Source organism: Rhopilema esculentum, chromosome 16 (assembly GCF_057945365.1).
Source record: "Rhopilema esculentum isolate cy_ngs chromosome 16, ASM5794536v1, whole genome shotgun sequence".
NCBI classification, from domain to species: Eukaryota; Metazoa; Cnidaria; class Scyphozoa; order Rhizostomeae; family Rhizostomatidae; genus Rhopilema; species Rhopilema esculentum.
Window position 1 is genome coordinate 1,357,139 of NC_142830.1, and position 17,833 is coordinate 1,374,971.

Below are 17,833 nucleotides of genomic sequence, written 5' to 3' on the forward strand. Positions count from 1 at the left end.
CTTGGCTATTATTCCACCCATTTGTCTGCACAAATGAAGAATGCATCGTATACACCAGTACACTTAGGTGAAGGTATATTGAAAAAAAGTTACTTTATCGTGGTACTTAACAGTGATTCATTTAAACTTTTTCAAACAAGAGTTTATATGTCATAACTGTATCACTTTAAACAAAAATTATATCACACAACTGCATCATGAGAACTAGATTTGCAGTCTCGCATTCCCGTGACAACCTTTTATTGAGTTAAAATTTCAGCTTTTTTCAACCATTTTAACGATTGCAAAGACACAGATAAATTTTTAGATATCTCTGTTGTGCATCTAATGTTTTTGAGGCGAGTTCTGAGGCAAGTTTTTCTATCAAAATATAAATCATACGAATTGAGGCAACAATTAGGTCTTCACATCAAACCCCATTCAACATACAGAATTTCACTAAGAAAATACAGCTTCTAGTGGACTTTCGAAAAATATAAGAATGCTTCAATTCCATCTTTATTTCAATTTCTTCTACTGCCTTTTACATTTGATCCGAAGGAATCAATATCAATTGACAAGGAAATAACACACGATGGGTATTAGAATAAATTCTAAGCATCAAAATCGTAAAACATAACATAGAAAGAGCGAATGCGTGTAATCAAAAGCAGCTTTAATCAAAAGTTTTTTATCAAGATCACCTTGCCTTTGTATGAGCAAGGTACAAATATGAAATAAAACATTAAACTTAATTATTCAAGTTACGATTACAAATTTAATTCAAGCCACAGCAGTATTGAAAAAAAAATTTTGCTTAAGTAAATTATTGCAAAATTTATGAAGAATAAGCAACAAAGTAAAGAACTACATATAATGGAAACAGTTTCTTCACTCAAGAAAACAATGTACGTGGCCATTCAGTTATATTCACCACCACCATTTTCTTGATCAAGTCTCATCAAAATCTCGAAGCAATTGTCCAGTCTTTCATTGAACTCGACCATATCATTTGTGAGCTGGTCAGATCTAAAAAGTTTAAAATTTCCAATGGTAAAAGAAGAAACAGCCAATACAAAGAAGAACAGCATCAAAAGAAGTCTGGTTATGTTATGTAGTTTGCCGAATGGTCATTGAGAAGACAGTGTTATCAAAAATTTCCAAAATGATTCTCAAATAAACAGTAAAAACCGATCACTGCTTAGAACTGAATTTTTTCCGCTAGCAGAATAACTTGCGAGTGCTGATACAAAGACACAACTATCGAAAATTCATTCAAAAGAAGCTTAGTGGAATATATGAATCTAACTTCCCGTCTTAGGAAATGGAATAGAATACAATACATTCGCCAATATCAATGCCTTGAATCTTTGAATTTTGCAATCATAGATATATGAGAGTGTGCAAACAAGTCTAACTTTCCACTGATATGCATAAGTAGCGCTCAAGCTATCTCTATTCACACACCAGGGTTTTTAGAATCTTTAGCAGTTGTAGGGAACATTCTTAGAATATTACGTACAATGTTGGCAGAAAGAATAGACGCCTAGTTTCGACATTTTGGCTATTTTAGAAAATACTGGCTCTACAGCTGATGTAGTCATAATCTAATAGGGAAAAAACATTATGTGTAATTGAGATAAGAAAGCTGTTTTGAATATTTCCTGCGCTGCCCTTGTCAGCATGCTCCGCCCCATAAGCTAAGTAAATCCATTTATTTTAATCCTGCCATTTCATAATGGTATTTATACCTAGCCTGCATCACAGACCATATGAAAACAGCCCTCACGCAGGCTTACTTAAACCTTGAATGTTCTCACAGAAAATACTCCCAACTGTTTCGCGTGCGTTTCTTTGAGTCTTTCTTTATCTAAAGTTTACTTTCTACATTTTTCCTACCTTTTGACAATGGAGCCTACATCTTCACTGAGCGATGCCCTTTGACTACTTTCTCTGAGGTAATCCCACATACATTTCGACTGAAAATCTGTCAGATCTTCATCAGTGTCTTGAATAAAAAACAATTCTGAATGACCAAAAGGCCTTGAAAATAAATTGATTTCATTGTACAATAAATTTGGCTTTCTTCCGACAATCCTCAAAGTATAAACGTCTGATAATAAAAGTATCAACTATTTTTTCTAGATGCAGATTGAAAGTATTGTGTCAGGATAAAAAATGCATTTTATCAGTTTCTTGTAATTTTACAATTTGGTGACCGTCAGTATCTTGTCTAATTGAAGAGTGCGGAAAAGAATTGTTTTCTAGCCAATTGCATGTCATCATCCCTAAATAATCTTAGAATATTGATATTTTCAAAACAAAAATTACATCAACAATCAAAGTTTATCATGAAAAATTGGTTGTCTTTCAGGCAGTCAAGATAAAAGAAATGCTATAAAAACAAAAACATGATTCTAGAAATAATTTTAGAACAAGCAATATATTCTTGCATAATTAGTCGTTATAAGTCTCAGCAAGAAAATATTTTAGCAACTTACTTGAAGGCACCTCTGCTTTTGATTGACCTGGCAACATTTTCTTGCCTAGGAAACGCATTAGGGTTTTGTTAGGGAGGCAAACAAATAAAACAAAAAAACTAATCAAATCAGTTAGAAATGCTTGGTATCAGCACTTCAACACAATGCCAATATTCTTTGGGGGTAGCTCATTCAACTTGATCAATTTTTCACTTAGTTTAATGTCAAAGCTTTCAATATATTTTTTGTAACTAACTACTTTTTTTAAAGATATATAAATTCAAACAACTAATCTTATCATAAAAAGTAATCATATTCAAAAAGCTTTATTTTCAACACTATAGCTTCCAACAAAAATGTTTCAATGAACATGTATAGGGGTAGACATCATAGTGAGTAATATTTAAACTCAACTTACACATGGGCTTGCAACAAATGCAAAAGCGCAAGCATTTTTGACATTTAGTTAATTCATCTTCTCCTCCTAAGAAAAGAAATCCTGTTGATTAGCTGTTGTTTCCAACCCACGTAAAATCAATGCTAACTAGCATTGTTGGCAATACGATCCCAAGGCATTGTGGGTCACATGATTGCTACTTTGAACATTATTATATTACAAGTTGCTCCATGAACCAACATCATTCAATCTCATGATTAATTTTCCACCCTATTTCTAATTGAATTTTAGTTAAATACTAGCTGGAAATTACTCCAAAATATCTTGTTGAAAATATAAGAAAGAATAGACTTGCTACTGTACCTTTAGACGTGTTTGACTTTGTTAGAGCCCGAATTGCCCAACAAATCCGTATGATGTTTGGAAATATCGAGAAGGGAATTGGTGCCGTTGGCTTCCTCTCGAACTCCATAATTAAGTCGTATTTATCGAATCGCCATATCTTGTCCGAATTTTCTTTGATGTCCTCGTATATGTTACTGACAGAAAAGAAAACCTTCAATTATATCACGATCGATATTAGATATTACAATGTAACCTGAATTTGTAATTAATGTATTTTTTCAGTGAAAGAACAAATACAAAAAGCTATAAAATCGTTTGTACTTGAAACTACCATGTCATATCAATATAATCAACTCTTTAGAAGGAGGCAAAAGAAGCATTCGATTTTCACTTAGTTTTTTTTAACAATATGTTACTATAAAAAAAATCAGGAGAATTACGATAATGTGCACATTTTAAAGCTAGGCAGCCTGCCAAAGCAAATTCTGAATAAAGCAAAAAATTGCAAAATCTAAAAATAGCTAATTGATCATCCGCAAAGATGACCCATTTTGTATTATGCGCGTTTGCCTGTGAAGCGTCGATAGTTTTGAAATGTGGTCACTTACTTAAAGACTGCGATCAGCATGTTTATCAAGAGAACATTTGCCAACAAAAGATATAGGCACATTCCAATGACAACGATTATTTCCGTTGATTCGCTGACTTTTGGCGTCCCATAAATTGTTGTTCCCTTGGAGACTAAAAATTAATTTCAAAAGCAAATTAAAATAGCAAAGAAGTATCGTTAAAATTTGTTTCATTTTGAAATCTTTGGTTGGATACAATGAATTAGAACCTGTATTTTTGATTTTAACAAACATTTCTTAATAAATGTGTTTGATTAAGAAAGTAAGGTAGTCTGAATGTGTTTAGAAGAGTGCAAATATGCAAATAAGCCGTTTCTCAGTCACAGAAATTATAAAAGAAATGAAAAAATAGGAAATTTATTGCGCTTGCTCATTACTGAGACAGTCCAGGCTTTACTACTGCTTCTAGGTTACTTTTTTTAAACCTTGCTTCTAAACATTGAACAGAGTAAGCATTAAACATACGATCGTGTTTTTCCACTCCAAGCTCTCCAAATGCAAGTAAGTAAGGTCTGAAAAGGACTTTGAACAAAATTTTCCAGGAAACTGTTACATCCGGGAACAAGAGTGTGTGCATAAAGATTCCATATGCAATGACAGCAATGACAAGTACCAAGAAGAATCCAGCCATATGGAATATCTTGATAGAAAAGAGGTTAGATCAACAATGGTAACTAAAGAATTTACGAGCCAAAATCATTTACAGGTTTGTCAATATTGCATCAAACACTTTGTGACACTACATAAAGGTGAAATAATGAATTAATGTTGAATGCAAATAAAGTTAATCAAGATAATGTATTTGTTTCTTTCGATATGACATTAATTAATTCATTATATTTTTGGCTCGGGAATATCTACTTACTATGCATTCGTACCATAAACCTTGTAATGGACTTAAATCATAACTTATTAGTTGTATTTCTTTGTTAAATTTTTATAAATATAAGTTTGAAATCACCTTACCATTTTATAAATCATGATAAGATATGGTCCAAGAGAGTAGAACATTCTGTAAAATTGTGCAAATTTGATAACCCATAGCACAAGATCGACAGCCATCATGGATCTTTCTGCTGTTCTGTGATCATAGAACCCAAATGCAAAAGCAATGTAAAAAAGAATAAGGGCAATCACATCCAGCCTGTTCCAAATACTCTTCCACCATTCTTTTACCTTTAACCACAATGTATCCTTTTTTATCTCAAAAACCTGAAAAGGAACATTGTCTCCATATCAACATTTACGTGCTTGCGCCCTGTTTGTTTATAAAAAAAAGGCTGAAAAAACTGTAGTTATGCATGCCATTTTTCTGCTATATTTTCTTGTATATCTTATTCAAATTTATAAATATTTGGTTATTTTATTGTGGATATTCTCAACTTTAAATTTATCTTTTAGAAATTATCATGTACAACTGTAACAGAATTATAAATGTCGTGAATGAAGATAAATATAAATAAAACAACTCCAGATGTAAACAACATATACGACTGTTTTTTCGTTTTCATCACTGCAAAAGGTAACGCAAAATTCATAATCGTAAGAGGAAAGATAGGGGCTCAATGGCTATGTACAATGAGGATGTCTGGTATGTAATATGAGCTCAGTAAAGAGCGGTAGCAAGAAGGATTAGACTTTTCTATAAAGATGTTTATAAAGAAAAAATATCGGAATATTGCGTCTCAGCGAGAAGTAATTCTCGTTGGCATTGTCATTGACGGTGGTGTAGCATCTCTCGGGCTGATTCGTTTCAATTTACCGTAAAAGCTCTATTTATTTTTTAGTCCTAGAGCGGGCTTATTCGAGAGGGCTACATAATTATTCAAAAAAAACGTATCATAAAAATGCTACAATGCTCTGGGATTTCTTCGAAAGAATCAACATCAGTATCCTCTTGACCGCACGAGTAAATCTTTACATGGGCCATATTTAATGCACATCATCTTATCATCATCACACCCATCAAGAGAACCACTCAATGCGCACCAGGCTCGGAGCCAAGGGGTCACATGGCCAGTGGCGTCACCAGCTCAAAAAAACTCAATAAAAATATTCCTCGTCCACGCACTTCAGACTCTTGGAAAATCCTTTTTTCGTATTTTTTATCTTTTTGGGGTTTTTTGACCAAGCAACTTTCTCAAGCAGCATTTTTTTGTAACGGTGGCTTTTATGCCAGTGCGAAAATCGAAATCGATATGCCCGATGGTTTATCAGAACAAGGATGATCATTGGAGATGATTCACGATGACTTTCGCAGATTTGTCATGATTCATGATGATTCTCGATCACTTACAATGATTCACGATTATTAACACTGCTTCGTGGTGATTAATGCTGGTTCACAACCATTTGCATCCATTCACAATAGTTCACGATTATGTAGAGATATCGCAAACTTGAAGATTTTATTGCTTCATTTGAAGTTTTATAGTTAGAAAAAGTGGCTTATGATCACTGTAGTAAGATTCTGAAGGTGAACATTCTAACTGCGTCACATATTCTGGAAGTTACTTTATGACATACGTCCATCCAAGCACAGTTCCATTGACAAAACAGATAATTGCAATTCAACCAATGATGTGAGAAAAGTTTTATGGAGATTTTCAGCAGTAGCCATTTCTACCATTGTACGGGTGCACAATTGCTGGATTATGTGCTGCAGCTTCCTTTGAAACTGTGTCAACTTCTCTTTTGGCACGGCCAAAATAAAAATTTGCAAAATTGACTTGCTGATGACGATGATTCAACATCATTTCGTAGCCGCAAGCGGGACACTAATTAGAGGAAAATGGGAATTCTTTGCGTAGCATTCTGTTACGGAAACGGTGTCACTTCGTTAGTTAGTTACTTACTTACTTACTTACTTACTTACTTACTTACTTACTTACTTACTTACTTACTTACTTACTTACTTACTTACTTACTTACTTTCTTACTTACTTACTTACTTACTTACTTACTTACTTACTTACAGGGTCCTCCCACTCCTATATGAACTCATTCTTCGTACATGAAAATATCAGATTTAGATCAATGAACTACATTCAATTGTCTAGAAGATGGCTGAATGTCTTCAAATGTGGCTAAAGGATAAAAAATTCAAAAGTAGAGCATCATCCCAGTTTTTGGGTGCATTCCTATCAATATAAGCTTAAGAATATTTTTGTTCCTGAATATTCAGATATTTTGTGTGAGAATTTATATGCTACGAGTCAATACAACCTGAGCAAAACCAAAAAAAGTAAGAAAGTAAGAATAATACGATAGTACCAGACCAATATGAGTAAAACTAGTCAGCAGAGAAAATATTGAAAATTAACTGTTTGAGCAGCAATCTTACCTCCCGGATTTCATCGATAGCCAAGGCTGTAACAATTGTAAATATAGTGTACCTCAACGGATCATGGTATTTGCCTTTCTTCACGAGGACGATAAAGGAAAAACATCCCAAGAATATTGTGAACATGAACTGTAACAGAAATATAAAACAAAATCGTTTAAATCCACGACAATTATTCACTTAATGTTAAGAATTTTGTTTCAATGTGACATATGTGACAAAAGTGTTTGTTTGCTATATAGCGTAGTGTCTGATTTACAACCCGTGCTGCATACCAATGAGGCTGTTAACAAAATTACATAAAAAAATCCATTGCAGTATACTCTAAAGGATTTAAAAAGGAAACGTTCGAAAACAATCATTACTCTTATAATAAAGTTAGCAACAAAAATATCCTAAATTATAATAAATTAACAGGACATTTATTAGAAAATTTTCAATAGCCAATAAATTTTATCACACAGGCATAAATACCTCATACAGGTAAAGCTTCCCCTTAGGCACACGAAACAGGAATCCTAATAAATTAAACCATCTCTGTTTTTTATCTTCTTCTTCTTCTTCTTCTTCTTCTTCTTCTTCTTCTTCTTCTTCTTCTTCTTCTTCCTTTCCTTCTTGGTCATTCTTTTCCTTTTTGTCGTCTTTCTTGATCTTTTTTCCATATATCTATTGTAGGATTAAGACTTCAATCGATATCATATAATATTAATACAAGAATTTAAAATCCTAGCAGAAAACATATAAAAACACTCGACATGGCAACCTTGAATAATTGGACATGGCAACGATTGATGAAATTTACATCAATACAATTTGAATGAATCTTCGAAAAAAACTCGCAATTCACCATGGTCGAATAGTGTATTCACCAACAAGCAGTACAGTGTATATCCAATACAGTTTTTTCTCTATTCGATGCAGATGTGATTTGGACTTACCTTTCCATTCCATACATTGGTAAGAAATTCCTGACAAGACGGGTGTGACACAATTTCTCGAGAACCACTGTTAGCAGCAATGGTTAAGATGCTCTTATTACCCCATAAAGGCATGCGTCTTTTAACGATGTCAATGGCAGCTTCAGTGTCGGTCTGGTAATAGCATGTCAAAACATCGACCGCTCGCTTTTCATATTCCCTAAAAAATCGGAGATAAAGTCGATTTTTATCATTTGAAAATAAAACCTTATTCAAAAGCCAAAGGTTTGCTCTACGATGCGATGGTTATATATGTCTTTTGAGCTTTGTTAGGTCCTGATAGGATACTTATTATTTTCAACAAGAATAGCAAGAGCACATTATGTGCACAAGAGCACAAGAATTGAAATATTTCAAATATCATCAAACAAGGCAAACGTTGATAAAAATTTGATTGCACTGGTTCCACCGGAACCTGCATTTTCTTGAAAAGAAAAGCCTTCGATTTTACACTGATGCCAGATGTATCATCACTTACTCTGCAATGGTCCCGAAACCTTTCCTTGCAGTTTCACTCAAGACAGTGTAATGACTGAGAGATTTTGCTACCCGGAATATGATAACAGCATTTTCAACTGCTTTGTCGCTTTCGTGTTCCCAGAAGCAGTTAACAAGTTTTGGCATGTTGTTGAATATTGACCAGAATATCATCTTTTGCGTCGCCGTCAACAATTCACCCTGGAATATCAAGTTAAATTTGAAAGTAGAAAGAGATTAAAGACATTCATCAAAATCGTTGGTACTTTGCATATAGGTTATCATTTCAATATCCATGTTAATATTAATTAAGTTTCTTCGAATTTAGAAGCATCTAGGTTATTTGATAGCTCTGCTGTCAAAGAAAAAGAAATACGCTTAAAAAGAATTATAATAAATTCATATGTATAACAATGCCTGCACGTTGCCTTCATAGTTGAAAATTTTTAAGTTACACTTGAATAATAGTCGATTGTATCCTTCCATAAACTATGCTCAATAGCATAATCTGATAGCTTTTAGTGCAAGTATATGAATAATGACAAAAAAAATGATTTGCATAGTTTCTTTTGAAAGATAATATAATTCCAAGAGGGGAATAATTAAGTTTTTTCATTTGTATAAAAGTAAAGTCTCACGTGCGAACTTTTTTCTCCAAAGCACCTAACAAAATCTCTATCCAGTAAATTTTCTAGCAACGTATCAAAATACTCCATTTTAAATCCGGTTTTCTCCTCAGACTGAAAAAAACAAAGTCAACTTGCAAAAAAGCTTCAAGAATATTAAAAGGAAATCAAAAATGTCTGGCTCAAAGCTAGGACTAAAAGCAACATAGATCCTAAAAAATACGATGAAATACGATTATATATCAAATTCTTGAAATATGATGTTCAAAACGTGCAAAAGTGATCATGGAAATTTCGTAGTTATCTTTGCTTTATAGAAACACAATTAGAGTAAAATTACCATTGAGGATTGAATTCAGAATAAAAAGTTTTGTTACCTTTTTTGTTCCATTCTTTGCATATGGAGAGGTTGGTCGCTCAACTAGCTATTAATTAACAAATTGTATGTATAGAAATGGATAAACAAGATCTGTTTCGTTTCAACGTTTCAACAAACATAAAGATTTTGGATTTTAGAAAATAATGATATTAAAAGTTCAAAAAGGACATAGATTACTAAATGAAAAAGATTTGATTTTTTCGATATATATCGTAAAAAAAATTATTCAAACAGAGAAGTAGAACTGAATCTAGCACAATTTGTAATTTTACATCATTAAATAATATTAAACACTGTTACGTAGCATTTGATAGTATAATGTGATGATATAGTAATATTGCACCTTTTTTGCATCTTCATCTCCAATCGCTTGCAGCTTAATTTTATCTGCCAACTTCAAAAGAAAAATAGAAATATTTGAAAAACGACATCATCCAACGATAGTGATTATAAATAAAAAATTAATAAGATGATAGAGGATACTACGAAGAAAAGTAGTTCACTAGAACACTTTGAAAATCAGTGTTGGTATGAATTCATTAGCCAGTTCTTCGAGCGATTTCCATTATAAAAATTAATAACAGTAATTATTTCTTTGACTTAATTCAAACTTGCGTTTTAGACAACTGATTGTTTAACATGCTCTGCACAAGCTTCCAGATACAGCTTTGGCTAAAGAGTTTTGAAAGAGTTAATTAGATAATTTATTGAACCAGCAATACTTACGATTTAATCATTGTTTGATATACTCGAAGAAAGGCAAAGACCTGATCTCCCCTGCGAGTCAGTTAGCGCAAATGGGTTCCCTGTTTTCCTTGAGTAGTCAGAAAGATTTTGCCTTTAATTGATTCATGTTAAATCAACTAACCAGTCAAATGAAGCAGCAGCTAGGAAAACATCAATTACTTTTCTTCGAAAAATTCCGTTTTTGGATTAACATAATGTGTAATACATTTTTAGAAGCGACGAAACGTACAACCTTTGCATTGCTAATGGTTGACCATTTAAGGATTAATTTACCGTTTCATTTGAGGTATTTTCATTTTTCTCTGCACACTCTTTTTCTTTGTCTTGCTCATTCTCCTTTTTATTTTTATTCTTATCTTCTTTGTCTCGCTCCTGTGAAGAATGAAACAAAGTCTAAGTTTGCTGTTAAATATATGCTGAAGATACTAATGGATATGGCTATGCGTTTTTTGAACATTTTCCAGAACACCTAAGTAGCTAGCTTAAGTCCATTGTCAAAAATCTGTAACTGTCGGTCCTATTCTTCTTTGTAATAACTGTACCTGATGGAACTTCTGATGATTGTGTTAATATAAAAAAAGTATTTTCCAACCTTGATATTCACTAAGATATAAGTATTTCACTAAGATATCCAGTAAAGCAAATAGTTGTATTTTCATAATAATCTGTCTAATGACTGTATAAAGATGCTTTGGTCTTAAAGCACCTTTGTAATAAAATTGTGTTTTTTAAAACTCAATCTTAGTTCAACAATACCTTTTTCATCAATTTTCGAAAAAACGTTTCATCTTCAAATTTCTAGTAGAAAAAAATAATTCAATGAGTTTTAGTTTTATTGACAACTACAGTGGTAAAAAATGAAATGTAGAGAAAGGTTTGTAGTATTGACTCAAGGAAGTAAATGATGTCTTGCAAATAAAGAAAATCCAAAAATCAGTGTTTATTCCATTTTATTACTAACTTCTATATAGATATATTTGTTCTAATCAAGCATTTTTACATTGATGGGTACAAAATGTTAATGACTTTGTTTAAACTTGTCACATAATTGGTGGTATCTTAATGTTGAAAATCAAAATATTTTATTTTGTTAGCCTCAACTTAACAAAAATTAACAAGCTAACGTTTACCTTTTGACACAATGTATGAAACTTTGATTCCACAAAATCCTCTAATTTTTCATTTTTGCTCAGCAAGAACCTAACGAAATCTGCCTTTTCATTCTTGATTGCAAAGTAAAAGAGTGATCTCCGCACCTAGAAAGCGAAAAAAAGTAACAAGTAAAAAAATAGTTTTAATGTATATGAAAAAAGAATGCACCTATATTTAGGGTTTTATTTTGCTCCTAGGGGAAAAATTAAAACATTAAAGCAATGGATGATAAACTTCCAACCTATAGATTCTTTTTTCCAAAGACTCTCTATTTGACTACATCTCTGGTTCCTTTCTCTGCAAACTTAAGCTGTCTTGCTTTGTAAAATAATTTGTTTTTACAACTCGCTTTGTAAAACTGTTTTTCTATTGCACAAAAATTACAATATGCAACAACTTTTTCTTTTTATCGGCGTTATAAGGTTAAACCTTTCCTTATCAATTTTTAATTCTTCTTGCATCTGTTTCCGTTTTTGAAACACTTTTACCTTCGCTGCATTAACTTTTCTTCACTTTCTGTGATTCGGCTTTTGCTTGAATATATTGAAACGTAAGTTTTTCTTATTGTGCAAAAATAACTGATTGAAATAGGTAAATTCCAGAAGGAAAAATTGAAACTCTGGCAAATGGTAGCAGATTGAAAAAAACAATTTTGAAATCTAACCTGGGTAAAATCAATTTTTTTAAAATTTTTGCAGCTAAATTTTTTTCAAACTTTTACTGCAAAGGGTCATAAACATTTACCCAAGGGTCACTCCTGATGATGTCATTTTTAAACTTCGTAATATCTCCGATGCAAATGGCCAATTTCATTGCTTTGACGATCGAAGGAGTTTGGCCAGAGAGAACTGAAAAAAATAGAAAGAGAAAAAATATGACAAATCCTTGAGGTGTATAATGTCCATAGTTTTTTTACAACAGCCTTTACCAACAAATATATAAAAAGTAAAAAAAATCAAAACACAGTACAATGATTTTTGCCATTCAAAAGGCTCAGGAAATTTGAAAACGACTGGTAAATATTCTCCATGCATTATCATGTTATAGCTGTAAAGCATTCAGCGAATTAAACATTTGATCAATTTATTTTCCATACCAAGAACAATTACGTTCGTGTGTATTTCAGATACCAAAAGCAAACAAATCTTGTCTTGTTATTTAAAAAAGGTATTTTACTCTGAGCTCTTATTCAAACATGAATTTACGCTTACCTTTACAGCACTCAAACACTGCACGATGCAGCCCATAGGGATCTCTTTTGTGATCGTAAACTATCATCTAAGAAAAAATCATAGAGTTTACACCGCAAGTCTCTCGAAAATCTTTCAGAATAGGTTTAGTGGCAATACCATTAAAATAGGCTACTTAACTACATTAAGGCAACTGACCAGGACACATAGCTATACGTGCCTTATCGTACTATAAATCTTCAAAGTATCCCCAGCACTTGATTAAAACCTCGCAAGTAAGACCCTGTGTAGAAATCTTATACAAATGGACTCTTTGAGAGCACAATCGAGTATCTTTTACCTGGTGAAGATATTAATTTTAACCAAAAGGAAGTTTTTTTAGTGATCCAAATGAGGCTTCTTTCCAGTTAGGTAATGTAAGTCCAGAAAAAATGAATAACTCAGACTATTAGAAAAGTTTTTCCATAAAAAAATTTTTCTGAAAATCTGGCTTAATTGATGAAAGTTACAACTGGAAACTAGGTGCCTTTTTCAACATCGCCAAATAACCATGATTAAAAATTCACTCATTCCTACTAGAATAAGCCTTTCAATCAAAAGTCACTAAGGAGCTTATTCAAAGATTTACAGTAGATGTGAAGTGTCGATTTTTCTAGAAACTATTGCAGATTACTTTTTCAAAAAGTCATGACTTACAGAGTTACTGTATGTATCCACAAGATTTCTAACATGATCAACTACGAGAGAGTTGCCAGCAAGAGAACTTTGCTCCAAGAAATTTTTGATATGAGAATGTAATAGGCGTCTAAGAATGAAACAGAAAATTTAAAGGTAATTTTCATTAATAACTTGCATCAAGACTTTTAGGAAATAAATAATGTTCAGAGAAGAGAGATTATCCTCTCCTTTTCTGTTGCTCTCAATCTGTTACATGTTCAAATACTGAGACAGCTTCAAGTTAGATTTCGTAAAGAGTTTTCTTGATTTGATAAATGAATCTAGTTCAGTGCAAAAAAGCTTAAGCATTAAATTTTACGGAGAGAAACTCAAATTCTATTGCTTTACTTGCTATCCCCCAAGCTTGATATGTTTTCATCTTTGAACAATTTGTTAGTTTACTTTCGACAAGTGCATTACTCTTTGAAAGCTTACTCTCCACGTGAGAAGTAATATGAAATACATGCTTGAAATGACTTGTTAAGAGAAGAACCGCGTGTATAAGAGAAGAACTGTAAACTTTTCAAAAAGAGACTTAGATAGTCACACGTCTATTACAGGCTACCATGCGAGAATTGGTAGCAATTTATAACTGGATCAGTGCCACCTTTAGGAATATGATATTCACCCACCGAAAGTTAATTGGTAATCACTCCATCAATTGTAAATCAAATATGCACTAACATGCACAAATTGCGTGCATCATTGTTAACGAAGATTAGCATAAATTACCCTTTCTTTTTCAGTTTGTTGTGTGCTGCTAATGCATCTACAATGACATCAGCAAGTCCACCACTGCCTTTAACAATGACAACAGGGATACTAGGGTAGCCTTCCATGTCCTCTTTCAGCTTTTTACATGCCTCGACTCCACCGTGAACAAGTATACTGACAACAGGTGTTGAAGAGCGCCGTCCGTCTACATTCAACGGAAAAGGCAATCTTAATATCTAACTGAGAATGTTTGATCTGATAACCTGGGGTCCTTTTTCATTAATAATTCTATTTCTTAAACGATGGTGGTTTAATAGCTTAGCTCTAAAATTTTGGATGTTTGTAAATGGTATGGAGGAGTTAGAATGTAGATGTTAACCTATACTTCAAATGCTACTCGACATTTGTGAAGTTTTTTGTCTCAAAATCTTTTCTTTGTACTGTGGGGTGGGTATCTCATCTGCTCAATGCACTGTTTTCAGAAATAAAAGCCGTAGGAGAGTTAAAATTTAACTATCCACTCACTCCTACAGCTTTTTTGATAATGGTATCGATTATTTTTCAGTTTCTAATATGAAAATAAGCCACTTTTGGGGAAGGAGAAAGTGATATATTTTTCAGATTCCGCTTGCAAAAAAGAGTTTTTGGGTTGCTCTATGTTTACAACCATGTAAATCATCCGCACAAAGAGAAACGCTTCAACTTCTCATGTAAAATTACAAGCAGAAAACTTGTGTACCTTTTAGCATGATGTACATTTTTTTATCAAACATAACAAATAATATGTTAAAGAAAATCCACTTACCTTTATTCACCTGTACCTTTGTAAACCGCCGTAGTTAACGGTCGAAAAAAACTAATCCTTATTCATCGATCTTTATGCAATGTTCATTTGCAATAACTGAGAAACGATAAGATATAATTGATGATGAATACACGAGGTACCTTTGGCTATCTCCAAGGAAGCTAGTAGCTCTTCCAAAGCCGGATGGAATTTGCAATCAGCCCCAAGACGCAGAATGTGCGTATATCTGTCTTCCAAAGATTTGTTTTTTTTCTCGAATATCATTATCTAGAATGTTCGAAAATTAGCTTTAAACGAAGTTGTTCAAATAATACAGCAAAAAAACAATTTTTTCACAATTAATTCTTACACTTTAAAAAGGACCAATCTGAACTTCATTACTAAATTTGGTTTCATCATTGATTAGCTCATTAAAAAATACCAAATCAAAATATTAAAGATTCTATATCATTAATGAAAAAGTTTTCGGCAAAGAAAAAGGAATTGGCTCTGCACAACAAAGACAAGTTCTTCTCGATTTATAAGGGAGTACATATATAGCTATTAATACGTACATCGTCAGAAAAACTGCCTTTCTCTTCTGGAGAAGAAAAAATTCCAATGCAAGCACTTCTGCTCAGATTGTCTCTGTCACAAGTTTTGACAAATGTTCGTACTGCAAGTTCTGATACTGCTGTTTCTTTTGGACTGATCAGCAGCCACATATCGGTTGCATAATTAATCTGTTGACATACAAGTACTTGAATAATTATCTTAAAGAAAATTTTTACCACTTTATAAACACCTCAGAAACACCGTTTTTGTGCAAATTTATTTCGAAGTACTCACTTGATTTTTCTCTAAAGTTTGATGTTACAATTGAAAACAGCTTAAAACGATGAAAAAGGGGCCTACATAAAAGGGTCCTACTGCGATATTTTTTCAGAGTCCCGGTGGGCCACCACGCCCCTGTTTTCAATAAACGTAAAATTTAATGAGCCACAAGAAACATAAATGTAATTCACTTACAATGGAGAGAAGGTCCATGTCTACCCCACAGTCATTAGGTCTTGTTAAAAACAAAGAAAAAACTAAATAATTGGTTAAAACTCCACACCTGAAGTAAATATAGATTCATTTAAAGGAAACACGGATGTTGACTGGCTTGCCACGAATCGAGAGTTTTTAATCAAATGATAGACTATGCTTAAATTTCATGTTAAATACATGCAGAAAAACATTTGTTATGAATTAGCAAATTCGAGTTGTGAAAAGAGAAGTTACTGTAATGGACTCCACAGACACAATTCCTTTTCAGATTTCAGTTACCCCATTGTACGTATACACTAATGTTTCTATAAAATAACAAAGGTCGACGTTGAGTACTTTAGTTTTCAATGCTTTAGAGAATTTCAATACTCACAACTTCAATACCTATTTTCTTGAAAGTTTTTTTAGTTATGATGTTATTAATTTTCACACTCGGGTCCTTAACTCTCATGCTAGGAATTTTTTCAACAGAATCTTGTTTGGAGGGGCTTTTTCGCAGCTGCAAGCAAATACATTTTTGGGTTTTCTACTGTTTTCAAATGCTCGTAAAATTTCTGTTAAGAGATTTGTTTCCGTTTTGATGCTGTAATTAGACGGGAAAGTATATTTTAGATCTCTGAGTCTGGATTTGTTTGCCAACTAACCAATCACAGTGATATATTTACATGATAATACTAAGATCTTGCCTTTTTCAAGATTAACTTGTTTCGAGTATTGAAAGTCTTTGGCTTCGAGTATTTACATTTCTCAACTTTTTTCCGATTGCCCACCAAGCAATCGTTATTAAAGTGAGTTTCTAATGAAAAATGGGTGTATTTTTCCGAACAGATTTAACATGAAAAATCTAGAAAAGAATAATCGGGTGCAGAGACGAAATAATAGCAATAGTTGCTGTATATTTGCTAATGTAGTTATAGGTCACAAATCAAGTTCAACAAAAAGCTAGTCGAGTAAATTTATTAATTTTACACTTGACTGTTTTAGGTGCATGCTCTAATTCAAATGCAGAGGGCTTGAATGAAATCTTTAATGTTTGAAAATTATATAAGAGGCTGATGGAAAAATAGTTAACAAATCTGGGTTTCTGTTTCAAAAAGGATTAATGGCATCGTGCAAAAGAATTCTTTGCTTTTAGCTAGCCATTTTTCAGAATTTGTTTTTTGTGTTGCTTTTGCTTAGTACCTACCTTAGCAAGACCTTCTTCCAATGCATGTTTGACGTCATCATCAAAAAATGCATCTTCTTCATCCGTGAAAATAGATAAAATTATTGTGGGCAACTTCAAGTTACCGTCTGTTCGCAATATTTCCAAAGCTCCAGCTGGATTGATGCTTGTACTCACTATTAATCTATCTTCAAGCTTAAGCTCTAGCGGCGCCTAATGAAAGGAATAAAAAATATGAAGAGGATTCGAAAAAGTTACAATTTTTATTTGCAAGAAATTTGTATCTTCAGTTATCTGTTATTTTTGACTCATCACAGATTGTTTTATTTGATTCATCATCTACCGAAATTCCGAACAGAACATGAATAAAACTTAATTGGAGTTGCATTTAAAGCTTACATCCTTGAATAACGTAGAAGCATAAAAAATCAACAATAAATGAATATTGCTTTAGATATTTCAAAAAATGAATATCTCTCGTTGATTAGTCACATTGAAAATTCACTTTTTGGTAGAACTTATTAGTACAAACTACTGAGATATTTTAGATATTATGAGTGTCTCCTTTCATAGCAATTGTCAACATTTAAAACTTCTAGCTTAAAGTACAAGATTATCAATATATAAAATAATTATCCATTGAGTAATAAAAATCGGTGTTGACACTCCGAGTTGAAAATTT

At 32.7% G+C, this 17,833-nt stretch overlaps 1 protein-coding gene across 3 annotated transcripts in view; it reads right to left on the reverse strand.

Moving 5' to 3' along the window:
* Positions 1-140: 140 nt before the first annotated feature.
* Positions 141-17,833, reverse strand: part of LOC148958201 (transient receptor potential cation channel subfamily M member 5-like) — a 27,927-nt gene continuing 10,234 nt past the window's right edge. For all 3 annotated transcript variants that reach the window (XM_089112991.1, XM_089112992.1, XM_089112993.1), the window contains 25 exons: positions 17,173-17,364; positions 15,512-15,679; positions 15,098-15,224; positions 14,171-14,357; positions 13,418-13,526; positions 12,743-12,809; positions 12,276-12,379; positions 11,510-11,635; positions 11,136-11,177; positions 10,653-10,751; positions 9,976-10,026; positions 9,631-9,678; positions 9,266-9,367; positions 8,629-8,828; positions 8,112-8,310; positions 7,648-7,839; positions 7,174-7,302; positions 4,797-5,042; positions 4,296-4,470; positions 3,810-3,942; positions 3,220-3,395; positions 2,878-2,943; positions 2,481-2,525; positions 1,879-1,987; positions 141-1,008 (listed from right to left, as the gene is read on the reverse strand). In XM_089112991.1, the coding sequence (XP_088969117.1) occupies positions 900-1,008; positions 1,879-1,987; positions 2,481-2,525; positions 2,878-2,943; positions 3,220-3,395; positions 3,810-3,942; positions 4,296-4,470; positions 4,797-5,042; positions 7,174-7,302; positions 7,648-7,839; positions 8,112-8,310; positions 8,629-8,828; positions 9,266-9,367; positions 9,631-9,678; positions 9,976-10,026; positions 10,653-10,751; positions 11,136-11,177; positions 11,510-11,635; positions 12,276-12,379; positions 12,743-12,809; positions 13,418-13,526; positions 14,171-14,357; positions 15,098-15,224; positions 15,512-15,679; positions 17,173-17,364 (3,201 nt within the window). In that variant the 3' untranslated portion in view covers positions 141-899. The remainder of the gene's footprint in view (positions 1,009-1,878; positions 1,988-2,480; positions 2,526-2,877; positions 2,944-3,219; positions 3,396-3,809; positions 3,943-4,295; positions 4,471-4,796; positions 5,043-7,173; positions 7,303-7,647; positions 7,840-8,111; positions 8,311-8,628; positions 8,829-9,265; positions 9,368-9,630; positions 9,679-9,975; positions 10,027-10,652; positions 10,752-11,135; positions 11,178-11,509; positions 11,636-12,275; positions 12,380-12,742; positions 12,810-13,417; positions 13,527-14,170; positions 14,358-15,097; positions 15,225-15,511; positions 15,680-17,172; positions 17,365-17,833) is intronic.